Source organism: Gadus morhua, chromosome 6 (assembly GCF_902167405.1).
Source record: "Gadus morhua chromosome 6, gadMor3.0, whole genome shotgun sequence".
Lineage (NCBI taxonomy): Eukaryota > Metazoa > Chordata > Actinopteri > Gadiformes > Gadidae > Gadus > Gadus morhua.
Genome location: NC_044053.1, coordinates 8576515 through 8599421, shown reverse-complemented (window position 1 = coordinate 8599421; position 22907 = coordinate 8576515). Strand labels below are relative to the sequence as shown.

Genomic DNA, 22907 nt, shown 5'->3' with positions numbered 1-22907 from the left:
CTGGTGGTGGTGCTGGTGGTGGTGGTGCTGGTGGTGGTGGTGGTGGTGGTGGTGCTGGTGGTGGCGGTGGTGGTGGTGGTGGTGATAGTGGTGGTGGTGGTGGTGGTGGTGCTGGTGGTGGTGGTGGTGATGGTGGAGGTGGTGGGGGTGGTGATGGTGGAGGTGGTGGTGGTGATGGTGGTGGTGGTTGTGCTGGTGGAGGTGGTGGTGATGGTGGTGGTGATGGAGATGATCACAGAGCTGTTACCACCCCATAAGAGACAGATCTCCATCATCAGTTGGCCCCCAGCCAAGCGACACGGCTAGACTGCTAGCCACAGACACACAACACGCGCACACGCGCAAGCTCAAAGAGACACACACACACACACACACACACACACACACACACACACACACACACACACACACACACACACACACACACACACACACACACACACACACACACACACACACATCCACATGTTATCATTTATCAGCGTAGTGGAATACAGATGGGGTTTAGCGTCTGCTCTCTCAGAGATCACACACACACACACACACACATTCTCATGCTGCCACTGTGGGTCAGAGCCGTGATGGACAAAGTCTGCTTCCACACGTTCTCATAACACCACATCAATCTCACCGGTGGGGGCCCAACTGTAAAATGTTTGGTGGTATTTCCAAACAAAAGTATTAACGTTGACTTTTCCTTGTCAAACTTGAGAAACTCCACGTTTCACCCGGGCTAGGTGCACCCTGGCTAAGAAGAAGTCGATTCAACTCTAATCAAGCTAACGACAACAAAAGCGTGACACACAAGGCTTCCGGCACCTTCCAGAACAACCCCTCCCTGACACCCATGCCACTTGATATATCGACATAAACATAGACCGTCTGAGCGCTTCTACTGTTACGTTCCCCGTAAACACGCGACAGCTGCACTGAGCCAGAGCGGGACAATGGAATAATATTGACTTCTTACGCGTTTGTGTTGGAAGCCGCCGCTATAGATAAATATATACACAATAGGTCGCCGGTCAGTCCCAGGGGTGCGGTCGCAGGGTGTGTTAGTGTAACTCTATCGGACGTATATGGCTCACTCGCTCTGTAAGGTGTTTGCGTAGAGACCAGATGGTTAAATATTCAGGTGAAACTCAAGACTGTGCGCTTGGAACAGGCCCGTCTAGCTGTCACCGTCTCACACCTTACAGTATGTGTGTGTGTGTGTGTGTGTGTGTGTGTGTGTGTGTGTGTGTGTGTGTGTGTGTGTGTGTGTGTGTGTATGAGAGAAAGAGAGAGAGAGAGAGAGAGAGAGAGAGAGAGAGAGAGAGAGAGAGAGAGAGAGAGAGAGAGAGAGAGAGAGAATTTATTTATTTTTAAAACGCAAAACCTCGCACAAAATAGCTAAATAACAAAAACTTGCACAGAATAGCAAAAAGGTAACTGTGAAGTGTCCTTGAACTGTCTGTAACCCTCGGTAACCAAATGCAAGTTGTACTGGACATAGTAATCCTGCTTTGAATATCATTCATCCAACTCCATTTTGTTTATTGTAGAATGTGATCTTGAAGCTCCTGTCCTTGTGTACTCTCTCTTTTCCTCAGACCATGATGAAGAGGTATACAGCGAGACTGACGGGCATGCAGGTTAGCTGACATTGATTTTCCATCCACGTTTGTGTGAGCGTGTTTGTGTGTGTGAGTGTGTGTGTGAGACGTCAGATCTTTCAGTTCATGGGTAGTTGCTCTGTTAGAGTGGAAGCTGTCCGTTCTTTTTAGACACACGGCATCAAGCACTGTCTGCCGCTATAGCATGATGACCCCTGTGTTTGTGTGTGTGCGTGAGTGCGTGAGTGCATGCATGCATACGTGTGAGTCAAGTAGAACTGTTCAACTGGGACGTGATCCTGAATTACCCTGTCTTTCTTTCCTGGGCAGGATCAAGACTCCGTCTCTAAAGGGAACTACTGACACAAGCTTTTTCGTTCCAACTATTAAAATCTTGTAAATATCCACGCCCTGCTCCTCGTCCTGTAATTCACATCCCCGTCTGACGTGACCATGTGTAAAGACGAACGGGTCTACCGGCGTGGAGCGCAGGGCAGCTGTTACTCAGTTCGGCAGGGCTGCAGTTGTAGGTTGCAGGATACACTGTCCAAACAGAGGTATACATTCTCCTCATGGTTTACACACATGCTGCTGACGCTCCTCCACTACGCCAAGGCACTGAGTGGAACGCTCTAATCTGCTCTGTAAACACACTCGCTCACACACACACACACACACACGCACGCACGCACACACATACACACACACACACACACAAACACACACACACACACAATACACGCGATAAAGGCGGACACTATATTTCTGTATGTTTCCACGATAGTGTCTGTACATTTGTTTCTGGGTGTGCACCTATGGCAGACCCTAGGAGACAGGCAGGAACCCTTCCTCAACTCCCATCTTTGCCACTGAAGGAAACCGTAAACCCCCTCTTCACTTTGCACTCTCTACCTTTCTCTCTCCCCCACCTCCCTTCCCTCCTCGCTTTCTCCTCTCCTCTCACACTTTTCTCCATCCCCTCTCTCTGGCCTCTTTCTCCCCTCTCCCCTCCTGTCTCCCTCCCTCTCCCTCTTCCCTCCCCTCTCACCCCTTCATCCAATCTACCTGTCCTCCCTTCCCCTTCCCTATTCATCTTGTTTTTAATATTCTCGCCTCTCACCTCTTCAGTCTTCTTCCCTATGTGTGTTTGTGTCCGAGAGTGTTTGTCTGAGTTTGTGTGTGTGTGTATCTGTATGTGTGTGTGTATGTGCATGTGCCTACTTACGTGCGTGTGCGCGTGCGTGTGTGTGTGTGTGTGTGTGTGTGTGTGTGTGTGTGTGTGTGTGTGTGTGTGTGTGTGTGTGTGTGTGTGTGTGTGTGTGTGTGTGTGTGTGTGTATATGCATGTGCGTGCGTGCGACGTGCGTGCGTGCGTGTGTCTGTGAGTGTATTCCATAGTTGGAATAACCCATCACTTCCTACATAACAACACTGGAGTAACCTTAACAAGGACCCCTAAATCCCTATGTCAGCAGCTCACAGGTACAGCTCATGTTCAGACTAACTGCTAATATTGCCTGAGGAAACATGTGTGAGGCCGCCGGGGCGGTCTACTATGATCCCTTCACACCCACTAACACACACGGGGAATCGCTGACAGAATCCGATCGAAACCCTGGCTACCCGAGCACTCCAGTGTGTATCAGAGGGTGCTCAATGTAGCAGGTTATCATGGGAGGTGAAGACAACGTGCAGTGTCACAATACACACATTCAACGCACAACCACCTGAATATACCCTCTGCTTGGATACTTCCTCCCATACAACACACTCCCACATGTACAGTATACAGCTTCTGATACTCTGTTTAACAGACAGATCGATCATCCATGTATTATTATATTTTCCTCATCCCATTTATTATTATCTTCTTGGACACTCTAGACTCCTCATATTCCGCTGAGCAGTAAATCTGTGGAACATCTGATATCCAGGGGAAAAGGACTGCTCTCCATGGCTTCCACCTGACGGGGTCCCAGACAGCGCGCACGCACACACACACACACACACACACACACACACACACACTTTAAACGCTTTATTCAAATTTGCAAATGAGCATTCATTTCCATACCAATTCAAAATGTGCTAAGATTGACCGACCAAGAGTCTGTGTAGACTCTGTAATTCACAGAAAGACGTCTCTGTAGGAGGAGCAACTTCTTCTCCTTAGGCCAGACTGCCTATGGCTGCTGAGATTGAGCGATTCCTAGCCAGCTGTTTAGATCTGTTCTTGCGTCAGCCTGCGAGCCGCAGCCTCCTAAAAGCTAGCTGGTGTACGTGTCTTATATAAGCACTGAGATCCTACACCTATAGCCTAGGCTGCAGAGGCATGTCCCGAGAGACCATACAAAGCCCACACACAGACGAACACACACACATGTGCACACACACACTCAAAGCTACACATGCACACACACAGAAGGCCAAATACATATATACACAAAACATAAGGATACAAAAACCTGAACGCTCATCGTGCCAGGACCAGCCAGTTTCTAGTGTGTGTTCTGGTGGCCTGGGCCAAATGGAAAGAACAGCCGTGCAGCGTGGCAGACATGGACACACCACTGAACCATGTGTGTGTACATAAATCTACCAGTCACCAGGATGCTAAAGCTATACCTCGACAACCACCATCTATCTTCTCCTCAGCAGATACCAAAGCCTGAATGATGCATCCCTGCTTTTCAGTTCTGTTATATCACTCTGTATGGTTTAGTAACTTAGTATGCAAACTATTTATATTTAACGCTGTGTGTTTGTTTCTGTGTGTGTGTGTGTGTGTGTGTGTGTGTGTGTGTGTGTGTGTGTGTGTGTGTGTGTGTGTGTGTGTGTGTGTGTGTGTGTGTGTGTGTATATATGTATCTGTCAGGGGGAGTTACAGTTTCAAAAAATGTATGCTGAAATTCTACCTCAAAACCATGTAATTTGGCTTTACGCGTACACTAGCGAGCTAAACAAGTAACCATGGTAACCATCATGCATCTCTGACTTTGATAGAAACATCACATCCGAAGAAGAAGAAGAAGAAGAAGTGTCTCCAATCCAGGCAGCTTGAGCTTTCAAGCAAATATACTAAACATGAGAAGGTGGCTAAAAACTATTGAAATACGCACAATGCACACAGACACACATACGCACGCATACATACACACGCACCCACACACACCAGCCTCATGGACATCTGCTGCCCGCCCCTGAGGTGAGTGGACCCTGAAATGGATCCGACCACTAAGCCAGAAAATGAGTCACAGCACCTAAACAGGCAGCTCGCAGTTCAAACCTCTGACTCACTCTACTTCTCTAACCCCTCTGTGACCTTGCATAGTCTTCCCTGACCTTGGTATGACCCCCGCATAGTGCACCCCCCCCCCCCCCCCCTCCCCCCCACACACACACACACACACACAAACACACACACACACACACACACAGACCTGAGTGAGCAGTAGAATAGGGGATGGGAACTGGTGGAAACATAGGCCATGTTCATTTGCCCTGTGATTCTCTCACGTTACAATAAACTCCTACATACAGACATACACACACTGTGAGAACCACTTGTAAATGAATCAACATGCCTAGCCAAACGCATGCATGAGAAACCGGTTAATGGCAGGTTTTTGGTGTGCATGTAAGCACACTGATGAGGAATGCTTAAAACCAGAAAGTACAAATTAATAAAGTAATAAAATATTCAGTTGATAGACAGTAGAGTGGATGTGTGGGTTTACAAGGTTGTAGAAGTCCTGCCAGAATCCACCCATGGGAAGCGGCTGTTCTTATCAAAGGCATCTTCTTCGCTAGAAGGTAAGAAAGAGTGAATAAAGGTCAGAAAATGTATTTTATTCCCCGTAGATTAGTATCAGGGAAAACATGGCCCCTATTCGTATGGTAGTCTGTGACATTTTTTGCCTTCGGGACAACACTACACGTCTTTCCAAACATCTTTTCAGAAAGCTGTACACAATATAAATAAAAACAAACAAGCTAGGGATAAAGTAAACAAAGATGTTGTGACACATGCTGAGTGGTTTACTCATTGTTTAAACACGAGAGACGATAGGAAATAAGCAAGTCTGGGAGAAATGTGTGTTTGTTTCAACAAATACTCGAAGGCTTTGTTGTAATAAAAATCCAAAACAGCATTAGCAATGACAAACAAGCTGTATCGCCATGGTAGAAACAGAGTATAGATTTTAGAGTGTTTAAAACAGGATATTTTGCGGTATCTGCTACTGTATTTGATTTGGCTTTAGAGTCATTCGTGCGTTTTGCAGGCTTCATGTAACAGATGAGTAACCTTCAACAGCTCTGGTGAACACAGAAATAGCATGTTAACTTTGTCACATTCCCATTCGTCAAATAACTATACTAATAATGTGCATTTTAATTAATTTGTGTTATTCAAGCTTACTTTAATGAGAGGGCAGCAGGAACGCACCAGATTATTCAGTTACTTGACACACCTTCCTGGCATTTTTCTATGTTTCCAATTTTGCAATATATTGTGTTATGGATAATTATGTGGCAAAAAGTAAATCATCAATCATAAAAGAAAAGATCATTAGAACACTGAACAGTTATGTGACTTTGTTTATGGATTTTTAAACATTCAAATTTGGTGTTAGGAAGATGTGAATAAAGAGAAGTGTATCGTTGTTAAGACAAAAACACTGCCACAAAGTTTGGCCAATTCCAGTAAATTAGTAATCAATGCTCTAACACGTTGTGCTGATGTCAACACAGCAATAGAGGAAGTACTCATGCCAGTGTTCCCTTGGGTGCAACTAGATAAATTGTTGTGGTTATTCCCATGATTCTTTGCTTTGCCTCTTCTCCTTGCTTATTTTATTGCTTACTTATTTTCTACTTTTGTTCCGGTACCAGTCACAACCAGTGTACAACATGCACGCAAAAAAACACACCGGTTTCTCAATTGTCAGTGGGCTTGGAGGTGGACCTATACGTATGTGTGTGCATGTTTGTGTGTGCATGCGTGTGTGTGCGTGTGCGTGTGTACTCATTCTCGCACATCTGCAAAACATATTATTAGAGTGGCTTGGAAGCGATGACATGAACTCTGATAAGGCTCCACACGTTTACACCCCTCTGCTCTGCATTCCCTGCCTGATGGTTTGTCAGCAGCCACACACAGCTGAGGATAGCCATATGATAGCCACAAATCGATGACACACAGGATCCCTGAAGCAGGGATAGGGATAGCCAATGAGAGGAGAGGCTGTTTGTCGGTCTCTCTTTTCGATGTTACACACACACACACACATGCACGCCTCAGAGGTGAGCTCTGGCACTGTGCTGGGTCATTCAGCAGTCTGTGTGGAGACTTGAAGAGCAGGAACATCTAGTGTATAAACATGGTCCATGTGTCCTTAACGTCAATGATCCATGAAAGAGAGGGAGGAGAGAAGCCGTCAACCAGACAGGAGTCAGCAGGGACCGACGCATGGACGGCACACACACTCACAGATTCATGGAAATAAACAACCAACAGGACCATCATCACAAACTATGCTTGCAAATGAACTCAAAAACAATTACTGAATTTTACAGAACACGTTAAGTTTCTTCTCGTTCCTTTTTTACACACATTTTCTCTCTCTCTCTCTCTCTCTCTCTCTCTCTCTCTCTCTCTCTCTCTCTCTCTCTCTCTCTCTCTCTCTCTCTCTCTCTCTCTCTCTCTCTCTCTCTCTCTCTCTCTCTCTCTCTCTCTCTCTCTCTCTCTCTCTCTCTCTCTCTCTCTCTCTCTCTCTCTCTCTCTCTCTCTCTCTCTGACACAGCCATTGAAACTCGACAAAAAAAATAAAACAGAACCACTTTGGCACTTACGATAAGTAGACCTACAATAAGGTATTTTAATATGACATTTCCCAGTGGTTCCAAAGGTGTCAAACTCTCGCTACGGAGCCAATCTCCCTCATAAAGCTCCTTCCCCGGTGCATTGGGTTTCTAGGACACTTCTCTGGCAACGCATTAGTTCACTAGCTACTTTAAAGGTTGGGTATGGGATTTGCGAAACGCCAGCACATTTTGAAAATACACAACTCAAATGGACCTACCCCCTCTCCTTCAACGCTGACTCTGACTCCATCCATTCCAAGTACCTGGACGCGCAATCATGCACGAGCGCGAACACAGATGCGCGAGAGCGAGCCAGGCTAGCATAGGGTTTTCCTTCTCTTTGCTGGTGGTGGTGGTGGTGGTGGTGGGGATGGTGGCGTCTTGTCTGCCATGGAAATTGTCTTCTACAGCTAGGTCCAAATGTGGATTAACTAGTTCCAGTAGCTACCGCAGGATAACAACAAACAGGAGCTTGCTCTGGGTCACGAGCTCTGGGTCACGAGTACTGCACGAAGGGGTCGCGCAATGCAGTACGACCGTTTGATTGACGTACTTACTGTCCAATGCAACTCGGTGGCTCTGGAAATCATTGGCTGGAGTTTTTCGAGCCCTGCCCGTTCCACAGATGATTGACTTGTTTAATTTTCATGTCAGTACTTCTAACTCAGTGGCTGTAAGTGGGTTATGATAAGGATTAAGTAATTTTGCAAAAATGGCCAAAAAAGCGAATTCCATACCCAACCTTTAAATAATATCGATAGCTGGCAATTTTTCAAAACGATCGTTCCCAGAGAAGTTTTGCAACGCCTGACAAGACGTTGTAGGATTATAAAACAGGAGTAGGCCTACACTATTTGAGTTCTTAGTTCCAAAAAAAAGGGGGGGGGGTCTTTTTTCCAGAAAGGTCTGCATTGATCTCGTTTTCAGTGTAGATTATAACAAAGCATCGTTTACTACGGAGAATCCAGATGACCCGAAGCAATGACTTCATTGATTTTTTTATAGATGGTGCTACATTTCCCAACACGTTGACTACTGTAAGACAACACAATATCCTATCCTCAGAATTGTCGTTTTTTCGTGTAGCCTATTGCGTTGTACCTTGGCTAGTTTGCCTCAAACCATTGGAATGTGGGTGAAGACGATTTGAGTCCTGACTTCACCCGACAAGACGAGTCTCAATCATGGACGTGTCTCAGGCGCTCCATCTGACCGAGTCCGTCGAGGACGATGCCATCTAGTGGTGAATATCCAAACCACAATTGGGTTCAATCTTTCTTTTTACAAATGTCTTTAGATTATAAACGATAAAGAAGGCACTTCCCCTTCACAACATGTAAGCAAGTTGTTAGCAAGTAAATATAATAATTATTATATTTCATATAATAATAAATAAACTGAAAGTGTGGATTGTATTTTTAAAAGAGTTTTAATGTTAACGGTATGGAACATACCAAATTAGATAAAACAGTAATTACATGGAGCCGACAATAGAAAGAACCCCAAAAAATATCAAGGCAAAGAAGGAAATATGATACAAGTGGTAAACGGCCGTGGGCGAGCCCCCTCCCTCCGTCTACAAGCTTTGAGCCTTGGCTATGAAGGCCTTGCTCATGTCCTGCAGTCTCCTCAGCTCAGCCGTGTCCTCCTCCGTGGCCTTGCTGAGCGCACGCTTCACTTTGTCGTTCAGCTCCTCCAGACAGCTCTGTGCATTCAAAAACAACAGCCGGGTTAAACGCCAGAACTCGATATCAAAACATAGAACGCAAGTATTAAAGCAATGGTTCTGGTGTCGGCATTCGGCCATTATTCTTTCAAAGCGAGTGCATAGATAAAGGGTTCCTCTCCGACTGAGGAGAGGAAACGCTCCGTTGTAGCGGCGCTCTTACCTCTACCATGTCCAGGTGTTCTGCAGCGATGGAGATGGCTGAGGTCAGGTGGTTGGCCACCGACCTCCTCTCCTCATTGGTCTCCTGGAGCACCAGGTGGTACCTGGGGGACCAGACCGCCACCAGTCAGTATTAGCACCCAGGGAGTGAGTGAGAGGGGGGGGACGATGTACACAGACAGACAGACAGACAGACAGACAGACAGACGGACAGACAGACAGACGGACGGACGTACTGTTGTTGCGCGGCCTTGAGCTCTCGCACGGCCTTGTCGTGGCCGATGTTGACGTTCTTCTCCAGAAGTTTCCGGTGGTTCTCCAGTGACTCCAGCTCCTCGGCCCACTTCTGCTCATCTCGCGCCACCTCCTACAAGAGGTCGCCCAGGGTCAGAGGTCATTCTACCCCATTGTTTTACTTTAGTCTGTCAGTCGTATGCATCTATGTATGTATATATACCAGTGGAGGCTTCTCCATTGAGGAGAGGGAGGAAGATCCTCCCTAACATTGTTGAGAATAAAAAATGTAGATTGCCCAGACTATTGTAATGAATTAATGCCCTTAAATATGACTACTTTATTGCCTTTGAATATATAATGTTCGTTTCCCTGGGTAAAGGGACATTAGCACCCCCTATCGCCTATTGACAATTACTTCAGGGAGGAACGTCCTCCCTCCGCCTACGTTGACTCCCATTCATTTTCCCGAAAGTACTGGCGGCCGGTGGATAACATGGGTTTCAATGGGAGAGAGGAGGAAAATCCTCCTCTGAGTGGGTGGGACCTTAAGGGGTCTGATTCGCGCAAAAATCTATCCGTCTGCGCTATGAACCAATATAAGCAGGATCCCTGGATGTTGAGCATTGTTGCCAGATTGGTCAGATTTCCCCACCAATTGGGCTACTTTTAACCATGTTAGGCTGGAAAGATTATCATTGGGCGGGAAATCTGCCCAATCTGGCAACGATGTCGATAGCAAACCCGGTCTGCATTGCCGCGGTGCTCAGTCTGAGAGACGCAGAGCAAGTGAAATCTGCGATAACGAGATCCTAAATGCACAATGGAAACATTGGAAACGGAGGACATTGTGAACGTCTTATTACAAAAAGCATTCCATTCATTCAGTTACAGTGCTAAGTTAGCGACCAAAGAAAGAGGTAGACCACTTTCCAAAATCAAGGTCACCAGAAGTAATGGCAACGTCAGTGTTGTGAGTGCTACATGGTTTGCTAGGTACGCATGACTTACTGGTAGCATTACAAGCAATTGTAACTGGAAATAAACATAGCTAAATAACTTCAGTCAGTGAGGGCAAAAATAGGCCCAATGATAGGCCCAGATTTTTTGATTTACTTTTACAAATCAATCGTAGGCCTGATTTGACTAATATGCTTTGCATCCTTTCCTTATGAAATTACAGTGATGCCCCTGGTGGCTTTGTATACATTTTGTTCACATAACTCCCTCCCTGCTATTTTGTAGTTCACCAAAACACCCTGAAACAACTCGAGTCTCACATTCTTATGCCACCATACACCAACAGTGCAAGCAGGCCAATGGCAACCAAGCGCGCAGTCCTTCCTACCTCACTTTAAAAACCACCAGCCGCCACTGATATATACACAAGGGTGCACATAACTGATACGCAAGTACGCATGCACGCCCATAATCAGGGATACGCAACGTCACTTGTGTCACTATAACTCTTTTGCGTGACTAACGGGAGATCGAAAGAAATTAAAAAACTAAATACATTGAGCAGATACTTTGGTGTTCGCCACCTGCAAAGAAAAGGCAATCGGAGCCGGAGCAGAAGAAAAATGTTTTTTCTCGAAAAGTGGCCCCAAGGCAAGATGTGCCGTAGCTCGAAACGAATGATAAGCGCAGTGAAGTGTGTGCTCATGTGCGCTGTGCACTGCGGACACACTGGAGAACTGTGCAAAATCAGCTGATTGCAACGTTCCTTACTGGGAGATATTGAAACGCTCCGTGGTCAAGCTGTGAAGTTTAATAAAAATAGGTGGAGCAAAAAACACTGCTGTGCTTAAGAAGTTGTCTATTGAAAATGGAATTTCCTTTGTGAAACTGGGTAAGCTTCATAAGATCAGATGTTACATGTGGGGCTATGTTTGGGGATGCGTACCAAACACCATCTCCTGGTATTCACCTGAGTAACTCACTAAAAAAGTTCTGTGCCCCTCTGTATATACACATAGAAAGTCTGTTTAACTGGATATGGTATATAAGCTCCTCAGGCCATGTGTTTGACCTGCTGCTCACTGGGGTAGAGCTAGCGGGATACACTCAAACAGCATTTTCAATGTTATATCCATAAAGGACATTTTTAATGTGAAAAGTCTCCGGTATGATTTGATTTTAGCTAGGCTATTGCTTAGGTACGGGTCATTTGTAATTCGCCTATTGTGTATAAATATGGACCTATCGAGTGCTGCAGATGGCTGTAAGTTGGAGTGTGAATAGCTGATATATTTCCAACATTCAAAAAGCAACTTTCAAACTACATTTACTGCTATAAAGATTTTGCTTATTTCAATACACTATCTTACTTCCTCACTTAACTTGTCGAACGCAGGGTATCTTCACCTAACCTAACCAGTCAAGATGTTAAAAGAAATGACTACAAACTGATTTTGGACTAAACTATTTTCTTATCTTTTACTCTAGCACACGTTTGCACAACTACTTTTTTGTTTATTTTCCCATTACATTGAATATATTATCTGTACAAAGTAAAGGCCAAATTCTTCTCCTACCTATACTGTGGGTGTCTACACCGGTACTTGCATTTCTGATTCTTTGATGAGGCAGAGGCTAAAAGTCTGTCACTGACTCAAGTGAGTGCTCCCCGTACCTCCATGTCCTGCTCCACTTGCTGGTCCAGCTTGCGGATGTTCTCCCTGAGCTGTTTAAGGTCATTTGACTTGTCCAAGAGGTTGCAGTTCACCTAAAACACAGACATTATAACTCACCATCTATAATACAGAACAACATTCTATCAAACATACAATCATTTGAAATGTTCTGGGAGGGCTAGACAGAAATCAAAATGTATAATTTAAGCGGAGTGGTTAGTGTTCCAGTCCTAGATGGAAGCTTTTTGGTTTGAACCAATGACTACTCACAGCCTACTCGTAAGCATCCTTGAGTAGTATCTGAATTCATATTAAGGCACTTCAGATAAAAGTGTCACCATGATCTGGCTATGGACTGATATGGAGGCATGAAATGTATTTAACCAAGAATGAATAAATAAGGAACTGTCCAGTATCGGTAGGTTGCAAGACCAGGTTAGTGTGTTACCTGCTCGATCGATTCCTCCACACTGAGCTTTTGATTGGTCAGTTGGCTGGCCTCCTCCTCCACGTTACCAATCAGGTCCCGCAGACGTACCTGGACAAACCCCGCCGCCCCCAAGTACAGTTTGTAAGTAAAAGAATACCCTATAAAACTTTCGAGTTCACTCCTTGTCAATTCATTGACACATAATAGGAATATAGCATGAAGAATGATTTATAGCATACCCTATATAGTCACAATAGATTTTCCTTACCATGACCTGCGTTTTGTACTGGACCATGGTTGAGGGCCCGATCTCCAAGTTGGCCCTGATCTCATAGTCGTGGCCGCAGGCGTTCTCAGCCGATGCTGGAATGAGCTTCAGCTTACGAGCAAGTTTATGGTACTCAGTGAGCTTCAGCTCTGCCTGGAAGACACAGAAACACAGGAAGCATTCTAACTAAGTTGTAGTGCTTGGCGTTTCCAGAGATGATGTGGAGTTTGTGGGTGAAAGGCCTCGCGGTGGGGCTAGTGGTGGTTTCAGCGGTAACGTGGGCACACCTTCTCCTTGGCCTTGATCACGGCGATCTCCTCGTTCCACATGTGCTGCTCGGCCTCCTCCAGGCTCTTGCTGAGGCTGGAGATGGTCTGCTGCAGCTCGTTCTTCTCCCGGTTTATGCGCTCCACGTCCGCCGGGGTGAACTTCTGGTTCTTCAGCACGACCTGCAGGCGTTCCTGCTCCTGCTTCAGGGACTCCAGTTGGTGGCCTGGCGAAAATAAATAAAAATAGCGCGAGAAACCACTTAAGCCACACGTCATGTTATGACTCATCATGAAAGAAATAGTTTTAGCCAATAACAATGATTTGGCATAAAATCCTGCATAGAGTGTCTGTAACCTGCGGCCTCCTGCTCATCTGTGACCTCTAAAGCCTTGGCCTCCATCGAGGACTTTAGGGCCTCCATGCTGCTCCGGAAGCTCTGGAGCTTCTTGAGGTCCGCCTGCAACTCCATCTTCTGTATCCTCTTGCTCATCAGGGGGTCCTAGACCAGTGAGAGCGATGGAGGAGAGGGGGCTGGTCAACACTGCACACACACACACACACACACACACACCCCTAAAAAACGTTTGTAGTCACCCTCTATCAGGGCTTGGGATAGGCACTTGGGACACAGACAAAATAATGTGAAATAATGTCTCTAAAAAGGTCCTTTTACAATCTGGCATGTTACGATGATGAAGAAATCGAAGCAAACTAGATCATGTTAACAAGGGGTTTTCAAAATGTGGGCCGCACCTCCCCTACGGGGCACCAGAGTTCTTCAGGAGGGACGTGATGTGAGAGAAAAAAAAAAAAAAAAAAACACTGCTGCAGCTGTTTATTTGTTCTGAGGCGGGGCTCACACTCTCACACTTTGTAAGTGTGAGAACGTGAACTATTGAAATCATTTAGGTCCCAAGTATACAGTATTTTCAAATAAGAATCGTGGTGGAAAAAAAGACAGATGTATTCCCCCCTCAACCACATATAGCCAGTCAAGACGTGCTAATGCTCCACCCCTTCACCTAAAAATCCTATGTGTTTAGATGATTCATTTATAATGACCTCGTACGTTATCCAAGTGTTTAAAAGTGTAGCGAATGGCAGTGTGCGGGTGAGGGCAATTATGATAAGTTTGTGTGTCTCGGTATGCATTTGGAGCATTATTTAATTCATCTATTTTTTAAGACCGTTTCTTTTTAGAAAAATGTTCCTGTGAGCAAACTAAAAGTAGGCTACAACAATGTTGCTATGTTGATCAGCTGCAGGAACTAATTACACATGTGGGGAGAAGGAGAAACCATTAAAGTTTGACTATTTATGATATTAGATGATTACACTATATTATATCATATGACTTTAATATTATTATAATAGTATGCATCGTGGTGCAACAGGTTTGATTTGCACTGCAATTTGTAGTGATGCATTAATCGCTCGAACAGTGAGAAATAAAGAAAAAGTGACTCAAACAACTTAAAAAAGATTAATAAACTGAGTGTGGTTGAACACCTGGGAAAATGTGCCAGTGTACACAACCACTAGCAGATCTTCCATTTCGACCAGAGGGGGTCACTAGAGTGAATAAACAACATCATGTGGACTGAATGTGGAGGGTCGGCTCACCGCTTGTCTCTCACTCTCCAGCTGCGCCACCTTGTCGCTGAGCTTCCTGAATATGTCGTCCAGGGATGCCAACTGCACCTCATCCACGTTGTAAAGGGCCTCTGTGGACACACGCACAAATATGACATACCACTTACACTCATCATTAAATACAGAAATACAGATGAAGGACGAAGAAGAATTCTACCAATTCCTTGAAAGATGAATATATTGATTTAAAAACATGGGTCAAAGTTATGTTAAAACAGTTTTCCAGTGTGCTACAGTGAGTTCTTACTCAGTTTGTGGAAGTGGACCTCGTCCTCGTCCTCGAAAGTGTCCGCGCCCTGCAGGTACTTTCCATACGTCTCAACTGTGTAGTCCAGGAACATCTTTGCACACAAACCGAGAGTATGAGAGACTGTAAGGCAGGAGACGCCACACATTTGAACACTGTTCCGTTTGGTTCTCAAGACGTGTGGGTGAACACTTCTGTGATGTGTTTATATAAAAGTGTATGAAGCTGTTAAACACAGGACAAACGGAGGAAACAGTGAGGGTGGACTAACTACTACTTTAATGGTGTAGTTATAGTTATGAAAAAACAAGAAATGTCTGCCCTCTAATGCTGCGCAAATAATTATAGGTTTAGATGGTTAATCTCTGTCCATTGTTAACTTTTATAACAAACAGTTGTGGTAAACTACACCTGCTACTCGTACTACTAGGTTAAAGATCAAGATGGAAGAAGGGTACCTTGTTGTACTCTGGCCCGTCCTCAATATTCATTTGGCCGTCGTCGATGTTCATGTCGTCTGAGAAATCACTGAACAGAAGCTCTTCCCTGCTCATACACCAGTAGATCTGACACACACACACACTTTTAGAGACCCTTCACTAGTAGGGTGGATAGAAAGCGTAAATATGCCTACTGTGGATAACTGTAAACACTGGGGGTTGAACCCAGAACTCCACACACACACACACACACACACACACACACACACACACACACACACACACACACACACACACACACACACACACACACACACACACACACACACACACACACACACACACACACTTCTGCCTTACCATGAACAACATTTCCCACTGTATACTACTACAGCCATGTTACACATAGTTTAACAAATGACCATCGGTACCTTGACAGTGTCAATGAGCCAAATGAGGGCCCCCAGGACCAGGGGCCAGGTGTGTGGGGCCCCCACCGAATACATGGAGCTCTTCGAAATGGCAAACGGATACCTTTAACCCCAAATAGAAAAAAAAGCAGGAGAGACCAGATGGTCAGGTTAGAATCGTATATTGATGGGAAGAACGTTGTTGATATGTTGTTAATAAAAAAAAAAAATTGCCAAAGACTAGGGCTATACAAACTTTATAGCATCTCGAATTACATGGAGATAGAATTAGAATGCTGCGTGTTTGCGAGATTGATTCCTTTGGGCTGCACCCAGTGGACACCGAGAGGAATGCAGCCTAATTCCCTATCCTTCACACCGGCAACGTTTTAACTTAATGAGCCCAAGCAGGAGCAGAGAAAAGGGCCCGACGGAACACGTATGTATTTAGAACACGGAGGAGCAGGGACACCTGACCCATTCAGTGACCAGTAAACAGCCCGGCAAGAGAGAGAGTACTAAGGTTTTAAGTTTGTTTAAAAAATTATATATTTTGTTACATTTTCAAATAAATGCCTTTGTCCCGAGGGGACACTTTGCCTACAGAATTTGCGTAGGATTGTTATGCCACCACACCCCGACCTGTTACAACACATAAAATATACTTGCAATACAAAATTAGTAAGACGTTACCCCATGTCTTTCAGGAGGCGCGGAACCTCCTCCTCAACTTTGGAAGTGGGCAATTGGAAGGTGTTGTCAAGCTGGCTGTAGATGAACTCAAACATCTTTAGAAACTCTTTGGTGGAAGGAGACTGGAGCATTTTGGTGGACACAGAGCCCAGGAACCCATTTTCTGACAGGAACTAGAACAGAGAAAAGGGATCGATAATGCAACCAGGAGCTGGACAAGGAAAGGCAAAGGGCCTTCCTCAAGTCAATGACATTCATTGCAGGGAAGGCTACATATCCTTGGCACGGTTGTACATTTCAACCCGCAACATAACTTTATGGTAGGGCTGCTTGATTATGGGAAACATCATAATCATGATTATTTTGGTCAATATTGAAATCAAGATTATTAAACGATTATTTTTTAGTTTGAAAACATGTATTTATTCAGATTTTTTTTTTGTAACTGAGGACTGGTTAGAAATGTCCAAAGAAAATGTTCCAATCAAAAATGATATACAGATATGTATCCACCTGTTCTGCCCTTTCTTTAAAACATTAAAATCGAAAAAACTTGATTTTGATAATTTTGTGATCGTTTGACGCCAAAATCGAAATCACGATCAAAATTTGATTAATCGATCAGCCCTACTTTATGGCTCACATTTAGGTCATAGTTACAAGTCAAATCACCCAAGGAAATGTTTTGGTTTGAAGGTGTTCCAAGTGAAAAAAGGAGGCACAATAACCTTGAACTATGCAAGGTTTTAAGAGTCTAAAAGGGAACGTTACTATGATGAAATGGTTGGAGCTCCTACCTCAGAGAGCTGTCTGACACACTGCTGCACGAAGGCCTTGTCATGTAGAGGACGGACATCTTTTAACTTCTCTGATCCTCCGAAGCCTCCAATGGAGCTGTTGCGAGGCATGCCGGCGCCACTGGCCCTGTGTCCACAGTACAGTCTTACTTTGCATGAAGTGTGCATCGACACTGTCCCCATTGGGTCACGTCGATTCAGTGGTTCCCCTCCTTATTCGTCTATTTTGTGACCAATTTCTTACATTTTTGTGCAACTGCTTGCAGCCACATATTTTTCCACCCAAAATCTGCTTGTTAATGTGCCAGTAAACGTATACGCTTTGCATCACAACTAGAGATCAATTCATTCTGCATTCTGTTTGTGTATGGAGGGCTTGAGACCTAAATGGAGATCTACATTATGCATCATCACTGAAAATGCATAAAATATCTAAAGTTATATCCCTAATCAATATAGATAACAGGCAACCCCGAGGCTAATTAATGGATGTGTACATCAGTAAACATTAACTTACCTGGCCCCAAAAAAGGAGGTCCTTCTCTCAGAGGTGTGAGACTGAGGCTTGGGGATGTTCAGCTTTCCAAACGAAGGCATGCAACTACGGATGAAAATATCCGTTCATAACGTTTCACGGTCCGTAAAAAGGGAGTGCACTGTGCAACATAACAGGTATCTAGGGTGTGGAAGAACTGCATGTAATTTGATCATTCACAATTACAATTACAATTATATCCGAAGTGACTTACATCGGTTAATACACATTGACACACCGACGGCAGGGTAAACCATGTATTTTATCTACTACAACTACAAAAACAGAATAGTATTCTAAAAGGTACAAATATCCCTTGCATCGTAGTTAGACCGTGACATGACATGCTAGTCATTTGTTGCGAATGTACTTATGGCTCTTCCCACCTCATGTTAAGACATTGCTAGAGTCAATACTGCACAATATAGTAGAGTGCATAACAGTGTGAAATGTTACATTGTGAACAGACCTCTTGGGCGTAGTATACACCATGCTCGTCCTGTTGCTATCGACGACTCGCATGGGCATCTCCGACAGCCGGCTGCTCTGAGCCCTGTTCATCCTCCCTCTGTGAAACAGGAGATAAGGAAGGGGCAAATGCTTAAGCTACGTGGAGACAGAGTTTTGGAGGTACTCTACACAGAATCCAGGTCTCCCCTCTCCAGGCAAATTAACCCCCTGATATCCTTGTTTAAGTGTGAGTTGGACCTCACACGAGCTGCACGCACTCCTCCTGTTCCATCATGAGTCATACTGATCATTTTTAGAAGCGTTTTAAATTTTCCTTATCAGTGCAATATTTGTATTCTTTCCAAAATAGATTAAAAACAAGGAGTTTCTAAAATATCTTGCTGTAAGAGAATGCTGACTTTAGGCCGTCAGTCTGGACAATGGATCCAATGTTAGGTAGAAATCACATGAGGTCTCTTTGATACGCTGGCATAATTGAAAGTTAAGCCAATTGAGTTTGAGCAGGGGGGAAGGAGGGGGGGGGGTCGGGACTCGTGAGCAAGACCAACAAGAGTTTAGGATTTCAGGGCCAGGGTTTACCATGAACAAACAATGCTTATGTAGTAATTGTGAAAACGTGGACGTCCTCTCATCCACCTACTACTGTACCAGTACACTCCTTCCACTAGGTGGCGGTACTGACCCGCATAAAGCTAAAGACCCCTATGTTTACATTGTGAACAGACCTGTTGGGCGTAGTATAAGCCATGCTCATCCTGTTGTTATCGGCGACTCGCATGGGCATCTCCGACAGCCGGCTGTCCTTAGCCCTGCTCTTCCTCACTCTGTTTAACAGGAGATACGGAAGGGGCAAATGCTTAAGCTACTTAGACAGATCAGTGTTTCCCCTAGGATGGAGTTGCAGTAGCGGAGGTGAAATGTTTATTTTTCCACTCGCAATTTTTTTTTGGTGCTAAAGCGCACAGTAATGAGCAGGGGAAATATGGAGAGATTGAAAATAATACAAGTATAATCTTTAAAACAATTATTTACATTTATTTAACAAACATCACATAACACAAATACTACAACAATCAAAAAGGTCTGTGCCTCCAACCAATGCATCCTTCCACTGCCTCCCCTCTCCCCATCACAAAGGTTGTAGTAGGAGGTCCATAAAGAGGCCATGCCTCTATTGAACAAGTGTTGGGGCTCTAGAGTCAATAATGGCGACACTACGGAAATTGTTGCGTAAAAAAAATGATATTGACATTCTTGCTAAAAAAATAAATTCCTTAAAAATTAGTAGATATATTTTTCAAAACTCAAGCTTGCAGTAAGACCATAAAGAGCCCATGCCTATATGGAAAACGTTTTGGGGTTCTAGAGTCTATAATGGCGACGCTATTGAAATGTTCAGTTTTGCACTTTGCAGACGTTTCCTGAACAATGCATTTCACAGTTTCCTAAAGACGGCTCGTTAGGATGAAAACAATGTTGTAGCTGGGTCTCTAGGTTACTACATTTAGCTAGAGGTGTCAATTGTGTCGAAACGATGTTACACTGATGATCAGTGTTTGTAATAACTCAGTTTAAAAGAACGGAGTTAGGTAACGCGGTTACCGTTACTGTATGTTACTATGAATTGATTGAACTGGGTAATCCGAACGCACCCCTTGCTCCACACACAAACTGTTCGGGAGGAGACCGGGTGGGTTAACAACGAGAAAAGCGATTATGATTGGCTAAGGCAGTCAGTTTTCATGGTAGCCAATCGGATTCAGTGTTTTACACACAAGCCAGGACACGCGCCCCACGCACACACCAAAGTGATTCGATTAAGCAGCAGAAATGGCGAGTACGGGAAAAAAATCGGTGGTATTCTGCAGATGTTCCACAGCCTTTGCAACCAAGCAAATTAAAATTCAGTTGGAATTATATCAGGGCCTTGAATGGGCAGTTTAAAAAAATCCAAATCCAAATTCTTTGATAGCAACTTGTTTTTTTTGCAGTAACGCAAATAGTTACTTTCCCTGGTAACTAGTTACTTTTATTATAGAGTGATTCAGTTACTAACTCAGTTACTTTTTGGAAAAAGCAGTGATTAACTATAACTAATTCATTTTTTTAAGTAACGTTCCCAACACTGCTGAGTATCTATTGAACCGCAAACTCAGAATCTGCCAATTTATTTCCAAGTTTACGGAAGTTCCTCTCCGTTTATAGACATGCTTTACTCACAGGTGTGTGAATTGACCTGGATATGAAGCGTCGGTAGCGCAAAATAATGTAACATTTGTTTTTTAAAGAAATAAGACGGAGCTCTCCTCTCCTTTTATATGCTTTACTCACAAGTGTGTGAATTGAACTGGATATGAAGCGCATATCCAGCGTCCGTAGCGCACGGAATGTTATATTATTTTGCGTCGTGCAAAATAATATAACATTCGTATTTTAAAGAGATAAGCTCTCCTCTCCTTCAAAAAAAGAAATTCAGCAGCGGCGCACCGCCGCTGCTAGGTGCATATAGCAGAAACACTGCAGTTTTGTAGGTTCTCTACACCAAGTCCCCCTTCTCCAGGCAAATTAACTCTCTGATATACTTGTTTAAGGATTTTCTCAAAATGACCAAATAATAAATATAAAAAACTGAAATGTGTCAGGTAAAAAAAATGGTTTGATAATATGGAATAAAATGGGCAGAATAAAAAGTTTCAGTTGGACCTCACACGAGCTGCACGCACTCCTCCTGTTCCATCATGAGTCATACTGATCATTTTTAGAAGTTTTTTAAATTTTCCTTATCAGTGCAATTTGTATTCTTTCCAAAATAGATTAAAAACAAGGAGTTTCTAAAATATCTTGCTGTAAGAGAATGCTGACTGTAGACTGTCAGTCTGGACAATGGATCCAATGTTAGGTAGAAATCACATGAGGTCTCTGATACCCTGGCATAATTGAAAGTTAGGCCAATTGAGTTTGAGCAGGGGGGGGGGGACCCGGGGGAGTGTCGGGACTCGTGAGCAAGACCAACAAGAGTTTAGGATTTCAGGGCCAAGGTTTACCATGAACAAACAATGCTTGTGTAGGAATTGTGAAAACGTTTGATTTAAAAAAAAACGTTTTCAAAGGAATTGTGCATGGACTTTTAGTATTTGTTGTTGCCAAGGGAGCTTCAAGTTTTAACAATTGTGGGCATGGTGGTTCCAGCTTTAGTTTGGAAACAATTGTGAAAAACGAGGATGTCCTCTCATCCACCTACCACTGTACCATTACCACTACACACCTTCCACTAGGTGGTGGTACTGACCCGCATAAAGCTAAAGACCACCATATTTACGTTTTTTAGCAACAAAAGAGGGCGAGTGCGCAACATTAACAAGTTAAAAAAGGTAAACACTAATGCCAGATGATATATTCAGTGAATGTAGTTGTAGTAACGTTGGTAGTTTCTGCAGCCCGGCTTCCTGCTACGGCGCAACGTTAAGTTACGCTTAATGTCAGGGCGTCTCTTGAAAAAGGTCAATCGTAAACCAAAATGACTATTCGTTACGGATTAAAGATATTGTAAAAACATCGAATCTTTATATAAGCTGTATTTAATACGACCAAGGCATATGCTGTACTTAAAATCAGCGAACCAAGATAACGTTAGATACACGGGCTAGCGAAGATGACGTTAAAAGGCAGACATTAGCGTTTCGTGGTAGAATAAGGATAAGCCAGGTTTTTAACTAAGTTATTGTTTTCAAACACAATAGACACTAGTTAGTTAGGTGTAAAACAACTGTTAAAAACATACCGTTCCATTGTGTTTGTACGGTCCTTTTCTGACGGGACTTTGAAACTCAAATTAACCGCCCAAACCGCCGTATTCAAAGCACTTCCGCCCCAACGGAAAGCGGCTTGGACAAAGCAGCACTGGTGACAAAGCGAAATAAAAATAAAGAGCGATGTTAATATAATTAGATACAAGATTTATAGACTATATAAATTATTATACGGCTGTGAATACTGGACCCATTTGCCACCTGTAAAATAGTTCGAAACACGTGTGCTTATTATTTTAATATATGCAGTAAGAAATTATTCCGCCAAGTGGCAGCCTATAATAAAATATCGATTTATAATAGAAAATATATTTCATTCGACGACTTTCTAATATCTATTGCAACATGTTGATGTTGATATAAATATCAATTCAACGTAATTAAAACGAAGATAAATATCCCTTATTTTGTCCATTCCATAGCATGTTCACTTTCATACTTCCAATTGGAACTTGTTCTGGTCATCATTCTGCACGGCAGTAGAGGCGGAAAGTCGTGCCATTATCAGGTGTTGTGGTCATCTGGTCCGTGTAAAATCCACAATTATAACACATTTAGCTGAATGACAGTTTCATGGAAAAAATTGAAATAGGAGCAAAACAACTTAGTAAGGACGTCCCTTAACCCCCCCCCCCCCGTCACTCCAGTCATTGTCGGTAACATAAGA

General features: G+C 43.8%; 1 protein-coding gene across 2 annotated transcripts; it reads right to left on the bottom strand.

Moving 5' to 3' along the window:
• Window positions 1–8869: 8869 nt before the first annotated feature.
• Window positions 8870–22757, bottom strand: ndc80 (NDC80 kinetochore complex component). 2 transcript variants are annotated; one of them, XM_030359549.1, is made up of 19 exons: window positions 22680–22757; window positions 22213–22331; window positions 19157–19255; window positions 18430–18528; window positions 17943–18026; window positions 17426–17552; window positions 16629–16801; window positions 15957–16059; window positions 15544–15651; window positions 15086–15179; window positions 14809–14909; window positions 13540–13684; window positions 13203–13408; window positions 12916–13068; window positions 12666–12755; window positions 12217–12309; window positions 9584–9714; window positions 9349–9451; window positions 8870–9164 (listed from the first exon to the last, which is right to left on the bottom strand). In XM_030359549.1, the coding sequence occupies exons 1-19, from the start codon at window positions 22740–22742 to the stop codon at window positions 9036–9038; spliced, it is 2220 nt and encodes a 739-aa protein (XP_030215409.1). In that variant the 5' UTR covers window positions 22743–22757; the 3' UTR covers window positions 8870–9035. The 2 variants fall into 2 exon arrangements, with proteins under 2 accessions (XP_030215409.1, XP_030215410.1); XM_030359550.1 differs by lacking the exon at window positions 19157–19255.
• Between the last annotated feature and the right edge of the window lie 150 nt (window positions 22758–22907).

Bases quoted from the DNA above. Each gene is read 5' to 3' on its own strand.
- ndc80 (XM_030359549.1), bottom strand. From the start codon at position 22,742: ATGGCACGACTTTCCGCCTCTACTGCCGTGCAGAATGATGACCAGAAC. The intron at 15,652-15,956 runs GTACCGATGGTC...TGTGTGTGTCAG, and splicing joins GGCTCATTGACACTGTCAAG to ATCTACTGGTGTATGAGCAG. The intron at 14,910-15,085 runs GTAAGAACTCAC...GTGTGTCCACAG, and splicing joins GGTCCACTTCCACAAACTGA to AGGCCCTTTACAACGTGGAT.